This window comes from Mus musculus, chromosome X (genome assembly GCF_000001635.26).
Source record: "Mus musculus strain C57BL/6J chromosome X, GRCm38.p6 C57BL/6J".
Lineage (NCBI taxonomy): Eukaryota > Metazoa > Chordata > Mammalia > Rodentia > Muridae > Mus > Mus musculus.
The window spans coordinates 162,878,181-162,889,105 of record NC_000086.7 but is presented as its reverse complement, the minus strand read 5'-3'; the positions used below and the strand labels follow the sequence as shown (position 1 = coordinate 162,889,105).

The window sequence follows — 10,925 nt, the reverse complement described above, 5'->3', positions numbered from 1 at the left end:
GGGGGTGTAACCCGGTCCAGCTGGCCCTAAAAAAGGAGGCTGTCATCTCGAGGTAATCACAAAGTGAGACCAGGTAGGAGAGCCCCCAAAGATGCCAACCACACACCTATAAAGCTGGGGAAAATAAGCCGGGCGTGGTGGCGCACGCCTTTAATCCCAGCACTTGGGAGGCAGAGGCAGGCGGATTTCTGAGTTCGAGGACAGCCTGGTCTACAAAGTGAGTTCCAGGACAGCCAGGGCTACACAGAGAAACCCTGTCTTGAAAAAGCCAAAAACAAAACAAAACAAACAAACAAACAAAAAACAAAGCTGGGGAAAATAGAAAAGTGGGTAGAGAGCAAGAAGAGCTCAGCGGAGAAAACCCTTTTGGCCCTTAGCCTCTTTTCCAAAAGCAGGGGGAGGCGGGGAGGCGGGGAGGCGGGGAGGCGGGGAGGCGGGGAGGCGGGGAGGCGGGGAGGCGGGGAGGCGGGGAGGCGGGGAGGCGGGGAGGCGGGGAGGCGGGGAGGCGGGGAGGCGGGGAGGCGGGGAGGCGGGGAGGCGGGGAGGCGGGGAGGCGGGGAGGCGGGGAGGCGGGGAGGCGGGGAGGCGGGGAGGCGGGGAGGCGGGGAGTCGATGCAGAGGGGGCGGAGCCTTAGCCGGACATGACGCATGCGCGGCCAGCTGAGCCGCCGTCAGAGAGGGTGGGCCAAGCTTCGGGAGGTCTCCGGTTCCGGTCAGTCTCCCTCGAAGACCAGCGGAGTCGGATCAGCCAGTGGTTAAGGGTGCCAGGGCTCTTGGGCGAGGGGACCGCGGCAGAGGCGGCGGTGACCCCGCGGGCGGGATGTTCGGAGGGTTGAGCAGTTGGCTGGGCTTGAAGCCGCCCGAGGGGGCGGCGGCGGAGGGAGAAGAGCCTCCCAGCCGGGACGGGGACAAGCTGTCCGCGGGAGCCGCGCCTTCTGAGGAGAGCCCCGAGCGGCCCGTGGAGCCCACTGAGGAGCAGCAGCAGCAGCCGCCGACGGAGGACCCACAGTTCCTCCACCAGGCCAAAGGCCTTGGCAGTGAGTTCTCTCTGGGACCTGAGAGTGGACTGGGAGGGGACGCGGGGATGTTGATGTACGAGGAGGGGGACGGTCCTCTCTGACATGGGCTAGTTGGCTAAGGAGCTGGACAACGCCAAAGTTCACCAAGCAGTCACTTCATCTCCTCGACGTGCCTAAGGACTTGTCGCTTTCCTGCAAAGTTTGTAAACTTGGGAAGCCGGAAAGCGATCAGTGTGCTGCTGTCTTCAGGGTTTTGACAAGGAATTCGGTTTGTTCAACTTGAAAACGTTCATTTGAATCTCCAACTCTGACTCCCAGCTAGAATTGGTTTAGAAAAATGCCTTTTGTCCCAAGAAAGGACTGAAAGGTATTGTCTAAAGTAACTTCGTTAAGTTACTCGAGCCGTGGTGGTGGCTCACGCCTTTAATCCCAGTACTCAGGAGACAGAGGCAGGCAGATTTCTGAGTTCGAGGCCAGCCTGGTCTACAGAGTGAGTTCCAGGACAGCCAGGGCTATACAGAGAAACCCTGTCCAAAAAAAAAGTTACTCGAGCCATAGTCATTCATGCCTTCTTTTGATTTTTTTGAAGCAGGGTCTCAATCAGCCCTAGATGGTTTCGAACTTGCCATAAAGTCAAGGATGACCTTGATCCTCTCACCTCTGCTTCCCTGTCGCTTCGCGATCAGTATTTTTTTTTCTTTTCCCCTTTCAGCAGGACCTTTTTCCCTTAAGGTGGGAAAGAAGGTGCCAATTGTCTGCTATACTCAAGTTCCAGTGCTAGATCTTTGGTGAATAATAAATCCCTCATTTCATCTATTCACAATCCCCAAGGGGTTGGGGAAACAAGTCCAGCGTTTTACTGATAGTAGTACAAGTAGATTTTGAGCCAAAAATCTACCTGATTTCACTTTCCAATTTTATTATCCAGTTGAACAAACAGTAGTTCTTAAGAATATAAATACCTGCTGTATTAATTCTCGAGAGACTTTGGCAGGCTTACATAGTTAAAGAATGTGATTTGGGGGGAGGTGGGCCCTAAGCAGAAGTAAACATAAGAGAATTGCAACAAAAATATCTACTAAATTTTGTGAGGCTTTTTGTTCTTTTTGAGATAGCCAAAGCTGGCTTCAAATTCATATGGCCAAGGCTGGCCTTGAACCCAGCCCTCCTTCCTCTCTCCCGATTACTGGAGCTCACCACCACACAGCCACGAAATTTTGAAAGTTTTAAGGACTTATCAAGTCAATTAAGGGTGTCAAAGAACAAAGACGCACAGACTTCAGCAGGAAAGGTCCTATTGTTCAAAATGTTTGACTGTAAGTTAGAGGCATAGGGGAAATAGCCACAGTATCAAATTTTAACAGTACATTATCTCAGCCAAGACTCCCGAAGACTGGACAAGGAAAATAAAACTTAGTGTGATACCATGAAATCACTAGAAAAAGAGGATGACTATTTGCAGCTTAGAAAATTGGGAAAGAGTAGATTTGGAATATTTAAGGAATGTGAGAAGGGTTCACTGGAGCAGAGGTTGTAGTGTAGTTGGGATAGATTAACGTGGGATAAAAGTCAAGTATGGTGGTGACATAGGCCTGTAACCCCAGTATTTTGGGGTCTTAGGAAGATCAGCAGCAGTTCAAGGCCACATGAGACAAAAAACAAAAAAGCTGGCCAGGTGATAGTGGCTCTTGCCCTTAATCCCAGCACTTGGGAGGCAGATGCTGGCAGATCAGGTCTACAGAGTTGGTTCCAGGACAGCCAGGATTACACAAAGAATCTTCTCCGCCCCTCTGTCACACATACCAAGCCAGCAATCCTAGCTATTTAAGAAGCTGAGGCAGGAGGCTCTCTGGATCTAGACCTGCTTGGAATGTGAGTTCAAGGCCAGCCTTGACAACCTAGACCTTACCTGTAAAAACAAGAAACTTCTGATTCTCCTGTTTGTGCCTCCCAAATGCTAAGGTGGACACCATTATGCCTGGCTAAAATTTCCTTGACTTTTTTTTTTCCAAGACTGAAGAACTTAGGGCCACACATATGCTAGGCCTCTGAGCAGTATCTCCTGCCATCTTTCTTCATAAGTTTCTCCAGGGTTTCTCTTTTGGTAGTGGTTTTTGTTTGTTCTTTACCAGATTGTCTTGATGTTTGAAGAAAGTGAGTTTAGATGGAACTCCCCCACTGCCAGAAGAAATTGTTTGGTAAAGTTCCAGGATAAATGAAAGCTCTTGCTTGCTTCTGTAATATATGTGACTTTAGGAAAATGTCAAAAGTGTTTAGAGAGGCGAGAGAAATTACTAGAGATGTTTTAATTTTCTTCATATTGGCCCTAAAACAAGTTTTTTTTTTCTCTAAGATCTATTTGTGGACTTTTCTTAGTTTGGTTTTACGGTTTTGTTGTTTGGGCTTGGTTCTGGGTTTTGGGGTTTGTTTTTTTGGTTTTGGGGTGTATCCCAAGGCTAGCCTCAAACTTCCTACATAGCTAAGGCGGACTTGAACTCCTGCTTCCACCTCCCAAGAATATTCACTGAACAGCAAATTTAGCCATACCAAGCCTGCTTCCTACCTGTGTTTTAAAAATTGAAGTATCTCTGAACTTGATTCCCAGTAAGTAGTTTCTTTAGACCTTTGAAATCTACTGGAATTCACTGAAAGTTCCATTTGTTAAGCAAACATTTGTTGAATCCTTACCTTCAGGGATGCTAAGTACTTCCTGTTTAGTAGTGTGGTTTGAATGTGCTTGGCCCAGGGAGTGGCACTACTAGGAGGTGTGCCCTTGTTGGAGTAGGTGTGTCACTGTGGATATTGGCTTTAATAACCCTCATCCTAGCTGCCTGGAAGCCAGTCTTCTGCTAGCTGCCTTCTGAACAAGAGGTGGCACTCTTAGCTCCTCCAGCCCCATGTTTGCCTGGTCACTACCATGCTCCTGGCTTGATGATAATAGACCTCTGAACCTGTAAACCAGACCCAATTAGATGGCATCCTTCTAAGAGTTGCCTTGGTAATGGTTTCAATTCACAGCTCTAAAACCCTAAGATTGGTATTGGACAGAGACTGAGGTATTGCTGTGATAGACCTGACCATGCTTTTGTTTAAAGGAATGTGGATTTGGGGACTTTGGAAAGCAGTGAAATGCTTTCAGTGGGGCTTAATGGGCTATCCTAGTAGGTATATGGAAGATTTTGTTGCTGAGGGTGACTTGAACTGTGGAAACCTGACTCCAAAGTTCTCAGTGGTGAATTTTAATAGGTTGCCAAGAGACTGTTCTTGTGATATTTTAGTGAAGAATGTGGCTGGTCTTTGCTCTTTTCTGAAGAGTCTACTGAGGCTAAAGTAAAGAGATTTGTATTAAGTGATTGTATTAAGAAGTCTCAAAAAAAGCCCAACAGAGACTTTGTTCTCTGGTTGTCTCATGAGTGTTTTGAACAAGCATAGCAAGCTTAGAAAGGAAAACTATAAAATATATGGTTCACATATTAAAGAGGTACCAGGAAGTAGAATGGAGATAAGTCCTATGTTCTACAAGATAACAGATTAACGAAGTGGGACTTTGGGGCAAGATCCCACCCAGCATGTGGTACACATTAAGTTTCAGGAGACAAAACCAAGCAGATCTCTGAGTTCAAGGCCAGCCTAGTATAGGACAAGTTCCAAGTAGAGAAAAGCTTAAATCCTGGCATGGTGATACACACCTTTAATCCCAGGAGACAGAGCCATGCAGATAGTTCAAGGACAATCTACAGAACAAGATCCAGGACAGCCAAGCTTAGGGAGTTGAGGGAGTTGAAAACAGAAAGCTGGTAAGATAATAAGGAGGATCATGTTCCAGCCACAGGAAGCAGAAGAACTCCACAGCTTTGACCATATGGCTCTGGCTTTAGAGCCTAGAATAGAAGGGACTACTGGAACAACTAATGCTGGTTAGCTGCAGTTAAGAAATTAGCAGTGATTAAGGAGAGACCATCGTGAAATCTTCTAGGAAGTGTTTTCTGAGCAAAAAGAAGCTATGTTCCAGAGATAGCCAAGGTTGTACCTCATGCTATAGCTGGATTTGGTAATATGTAAGAGTCACCGAGGTGATACTGGTTTTGAGGCTTGGCACTGTGAGAGGCCATGGAAGGCCACTGGTAAAGGTTCAGCCTCATTTGCAGTTGATGGCCCAGGACTGAAGGGGTTATGCAAAGGAGTTGATGTTTGGGACCATGAAGAGAGCCTATGAGAGGTGCAAGTTGGGGTCCAACTTTTAGGAGTTGGGCCCCTCCTACAACCATATGGAAGTCATTGTCTTGGTGACAAGTTTCTTTACCCACTAAGCCATCTAGCCCCCTCCTACTTTTTTTTTTTTGCAGAGGGTGACAGAATCTTAATATGTATCCCTGGCTGGCCTAGGAATAGCTATGTACAGAGGCTAGTCTTGAATTCAAAGGAATCCATCTGCCTCCCAACGGCCAGTTTAAGGGCATGTATCGACATACTGAGCCAGTTTGCCAGTCTCCCCCCCCCCTTGCTCTTGCTCTGTCTGTCTGTCTCTCTGTCTCTGTCCCTTCTGAGATAGTTTAGTTTCTCTGCATGACCCTGGCTGTCCTGGAACTCGCTCTGTAGATCAGGTTGGCCTCAAACAAACCACCTGCCTCTGTCTCTGAAGTACTGGGATTAAAAGCATGTGCCGCCACCACCCAGCTCCAGTTTGCCAGTTTTCAAATGTTTTCCTTAGATTAAAATACGGTGTATGGAGTAAATAGATGGTTCAGTGGTTAAGAGCTATGTAACTATGAGGACCGGAGATTGGGGCCCAGTGAAGATGATTTAACACACACAGGACTATATGGGCAAATAGTCATCGGCTTCGTGTTGTGCCACTATTACAAAAGGGACCTGAGCAAGTATAGATTTTGGTATCCAAGAGGGTGCTTGCATGACCTGGTCATGCGGCTACCACTGTGAGGATGCGTTAACCCATTGGACTTGGATGAAGGAAGCTCAGACCCTTTTTTTCTTTACAGATTATTTGTATAACTTTGCAAGTGCTGCAACAAAGAAGATAACTGAATCTGTTACAGAAACAGCTCAGACAATCAAGAAATCCGTGGAAGAAGGAAAAATAGATGATATCCTTGACAAGGTACACTTCGATAACTTGTAAAAGAAATATATAAAAGTTGTAAGTGGCAACTGTGGTCATCTCTTTAACTCAAGTAAAATCTAATGTCCTGATAGAATTTTTTTAGAATGCTTTTTGATTCTTGGACAATTTCACACATGTACACAATGTATAGTGACTGTAATTCTTACCTAATAGTAAACTTTCAAAGTAATTTGGCTTTTCATGTGTCTTTTTAACAGACTATTTTAGGAGATTTTCAAAAAGAACAGAAAAAATTTGTTGAGGAACAGAATACAAAAAAGTCAGGTATGTTGTAGGTTTGTCCTACTTTCTCACCCAAGAGTGTGTGTGTGTCTGTGTCTGTGTCTGTCTGTTTGTGGTGCTGTGTATCAACTCCAGGTCCTTGCACATGCTAGGCATTCTAGGCAAGCTTCCCTACCAAATTGTATTGAGCATCTACCATGTGCTAGACCTATACTAAGACTGCACTAAGACTATACTAAGAATATAAAAATGTATAATACTTGGGTGGAGCCCAGTGGTGGAACATGTGCACGGTGTATTCAAGGCCCTGGGTTAGATCCTCGACACCAAAGATTGTATACATATGGCCAGGTATAATGGTTCACACCTGTTACCCCAGCATCTGAGAAGATAAAGAAGAATTGCTGTGAGTTTGAGGCTATACCCCAGCCTGAGCTATATAGTAAACCCAGGCCACCTTAGGGTACAAAATGAAAATGAAAAACACTTTTTAAATTAAGAAATAGTCAGATGTGGCAATGCATACCTTTGATCCCAGCACTTGGGAAGCAGAGGCAGATAAATCTACGAGAGTTCAAGGCCACCCTGGTCTACATAGTTGAGTTCCAGAACAACCAAGTTTATGTAGAGAGACCCTATCTCAAAAAAAAAAAAATCAAACACATGTTGCGGGAGAGGGAGAGAAGGAATGAATGAGAATTCAGTCTTTTAGACACGTTAGAGAAGAGGGTCAATCAAAAACCAAAGCCAAGCTAAGCCTTGTGGTGCACACCTGTGATCCAGTACTAAAGAGGCTAAGGCAAAAGGATTGCCAGGAGTTTTGAGACCAGCTCTGTTTAGATTAACAAGGCCTAGTCTAAAAACAAAACAGGAAAATTAGAAATTAAAAAAAAATGAACCTAGCTGGGTCCTATAACTCTAGCATTTGAGAGGCAATGGTAGAAAGATGCATGCGTGGGAACTGCCTCTTTATAGAGTGGATTGGTCTGGGTTGCCACGTGTTGGGAGTTAGTGGAGTTAGAGTCTATTATAAGGAGCAAATGGTTGCTTGAATGGAGGCCTAGGTTCCCTTCCTAATCAGCTAGGTGTATATCATCTTAGTATTTATTTTATTGTTAATTATGTATATGTATGTTAGGGTTTGTTCCTTGGAGCCGAATTATAGGTGGGTGTGAGCCACCTAACAATGGATGCTAGCTAGGAACTTAACCTTGGGTCCTCTGCAAGGGTAGTATGGCACCTGAGGGTGTCAGAATGTATCAGAGTCCCCTGGAACTGCAGTTACAGAAGTTGTGAGTCGCTACTTATGTGCTGACAATCAAACCTGGGTCTTCCCAGAAAAGTAGCAAGTGCTTTAACCACTGAGCCATCATCTTCTACCCCCTAGTCATGAAGTCTAAACCACTAAACTATCTCTTCAGCTTTCTTTTATTTTGAGTTAGGGTTGTACTATGTGTTTTGGGGTGGCCTAGAACTCATTGTGTAGTTCAGGATGGCCTTCATTTGACAGAGGTCTACACAGAGAACTGTTGCTATAAATCTCCAACCCAAATATGCCCTGGCAATGAAAACACAACACAGTTAATATGATTACATGCTGTGTACCTGGATTGGGCAGCTCTACCGCTACACTACCATCTTCCACATCTATGAGACCCCTTATACTTACAGACTCTCCAGACCAGGTGCTTCTCCTCCTTCTCTCCCTCACCTTCAGCTCCACCTTCCCTTTTATCTGCCCAATCCTCAGCTCTCTTTTATTTTACAAGTTAAGGTAGGAAGCAGGTTTAGAGGAAATCACCTGAGTGCTGACTCACTCCTAGTTCACAACCTTTCACAGGAGAACAGAATTAACATCAAATATAATTAGCCCCAGGGCTATCCACAACAGAGAACTGCCTGCCTCTGCCTCCCAAGTGGATTAAAATGGATCCTCATGCCCAGCTTTTTTTAAAACAGCATTTCTCTCTGTAGCCCAGGCTGTCTAGAACTTAAAGCAATTATTTGCCTCGGCTTCCCAAGGATCAAGAATTACAGGCATGTACCACTATGCCCAGAGACATATAATTATAATACATTACTCTAACACTTATTAATTTTGCTAGTTGACCCAGTGATGTCTTTTTATAATATTTTTACCCAGAATCTAGTTAAGTTCAAAAACTAGTTAAGGATATGATACTATATTCTATCATTTCTCTTAGCCTTCTTTAATATGGAATGATTTAACCTTTCTGTAGTGTTCTGAATATGTTTGGCCCAGGGAGTGGCACTATTAGGAGGTGTGGCCTTGTTAGTGGAAGTGTGTCACTATGGGGGTGGGCTTTGAGACCCTCCTTGCCTTAGGGTTTTACTGCTGTAAACAGACATCATGACCAAGGCAATTCTTTTTTTGTTGTTGTTGGTTTTTTGAGACAGGGTTTCTCTGTATAGCTCTGGCTGTCCTGGAACTCACTTTGAAGACCAGGCTAGCCTCAAACTCAGAAATCCACCTGCCTCTGCCTCCCAAGTGCTGGGATTTAAGGCGTGTGCCACCACACCTGGCCTCAAGGCAACTCTTATAAAAACATTTAGTTGGGGCTGGCTAGTTCAGAGGTTCAGTCCAGTATCATCAAGGTTGGAGCATAACAGCATCCAGGTAGGCATGGTACAGGCTGAGCTGAGAGTTCTACATCTTTATATGAAGACTGCTAGCAGAATACTGGCTTCCAGGCCGCTAGAATGAGGGTCTTAAGCTCATGCCCACAGTGACACACCTACTCCAACAAGGCCACACCTCCTAATAGTTCCACTCCCTAGGACAAGCATATAAGAACCATCACACTCTGTTGCAGAATTTTCCCTGTCCAATCACATTAGGGCAGTGGGAGGCTTGTGATTGGACAGGAGAAGGGAGGCAGAGCAAGGAGTTGAGGACACAGAGAGAGAGGTCTGAGGAAGGGAGGGCAAACCAGAATGGAGGCTGACGTGGTGTTATCAAAAGGTTAGAATACAGCCAGGAGGTGGTGGCGTATGCCTTTAATCCCAGCACTTGGGAGGCAGAGGCAGATGGATTTCTGAGTTCAAGGCCAGCCTGGTCTACAGAGTGAGTTCCAGGACAGCCAGGGCTACACAGAGAAACCCTGCCTCGGAAAAAAAAAAAAGGTTAGAATACCTGTGTTAAAGCTTCATCATTATCATTTGGTTCTGAAATTATTGTATTGGCATCTTGTAATTGTGTTGTTACACAATCTGATTGGCTAATTAAGCATTAAAAATCTTGATTCTAAGCCAGGCGATGATGGCGCCCTCATAGACCTCAACACTCCTCATAGCTGCCAGGAAATGGTCTGCTCCTGGCTTCCTTTGGATAAATATGTAGAGCTCTCAGCTCCTTCAGTGCCATGCCTCCCTGGCTCCTGCCATGCATACTGCCATGATGATACTGGACTAAACCAGAACCTGTAAGCCAGCCGCAATTAAGTGTTGTCCTTTATAAGAGTTTCCTTGGTCATTGTGTCTCTTCCCAGCAACGGAAGCCCTAACTAAGACACTTTCTTGGTCTTTTTTGAACAGGCTCTTGGCAGCCCTGACTGGCCTCATATTTGCTATGTAGCTGAGGTCGTCCTTGAATTTCTGGTCTACCTGACTCCACCTCCAAGTACTGAGTGAGGGTGGACTGCTCTTCCCTTAATTTATTTTTGTATATTTGAGCTTTGATATTTCCTCATGGTTAGAATTAGATTGTGTATTCTTGGTATTTTGTCCTTTTCAAAATAACATATTCAGGGATCCTCAGTTTGTTTCTCCCGTACTCTTTGTGTATATGTGTGCATACATACACACATGTGTACCACTTTGTACAAGTGGAGGTCAAAGGATTCTTCCACCATGTGGATCCCAGGCATCAAATTCAGGTCTTTTATGCACTGAGCCCAGTGATATCAAGTTTGATTATCTGATTAAATTGCTGTCAGATTTCTGTACTATGTCATTCAAGTAGATTATTGGCCAAATGCATACATGCCTAAAGTTTACAAAATGAGCGTGGTTATTTATACTAAATAACCATATTTGGATCTTATTGGTAAATTGCAATTGTGGTCTTGTAATAACCTTCCTTGTTTATTGAAATGCAGATTATGATAAAACTATATAGTGCCTGAAGAAGCCAGAAGTGTATATTGGATCCCCTGGAACTGAAATTAATATTGGCATTATGAGCTGCCATGTGGGTGCTGGGAACTGGATCCAGGTTCTCTGCAAGAACAGCAGGTGCTCGCAACCACTGAGCTATTTTTGTAGTCCCTATAAGCTTTGTGCTTTCCTCCTGTGCAGAAGCAGCTGTGCCTCCGTGGGTTGAGAGTCATGATGAAGAGACAATTCAACAGCAGATTTTGGCTTTATCAGCTGTAAGTACCCTGTAAATAACCGTGTACTTAACACTTGTCTCCTGTCATGCTACATCTCTGTCCATAGGACTTTATCTTTAGCTGAATTTGTCTAATATCCAATTTTTACGTGTTCTTGTATGGGTTTGAGTATCTTGTCTTTTGGGACTG

General features: G+C 45.0%; 1 protein-coding gene across 1 annotated transcript in view; it reads left to right on the top strand.

The window, feature by feature from the left end:
• The first annotated feature begins 643 nt into the window (after positions 1 to 643).
• The window catches only part of Syap1 (synapse associated protein 1), a 31,620-nt gene continuing 21,338 nt past the window's right edge, over positions 644 to 10,925 (top strand). Inside the window, exons 1-4 of the mRNA NM_025932.2 lie at positions 644 to 1,037; positions 6,020 to 6,138; positions 6,360 to 6,426; positions 10,702 to 10,775. Of these exons, the coding sequence (NP_080208.2) occupies positions 821 to 1,037; positions 6,020 to 6,138; positions 6,360 to 6,426; positions 10,702 to 10,775 (477 nt within the window). The 5' untranslated portion in view covers positions 644 to 820. The remainder of the gene's footprint in view (positions 1,038 to 6,019; positions 6,139 to 6,359; positions 6,427 to 10,701; positions 10,776 to 10,925) is intronic.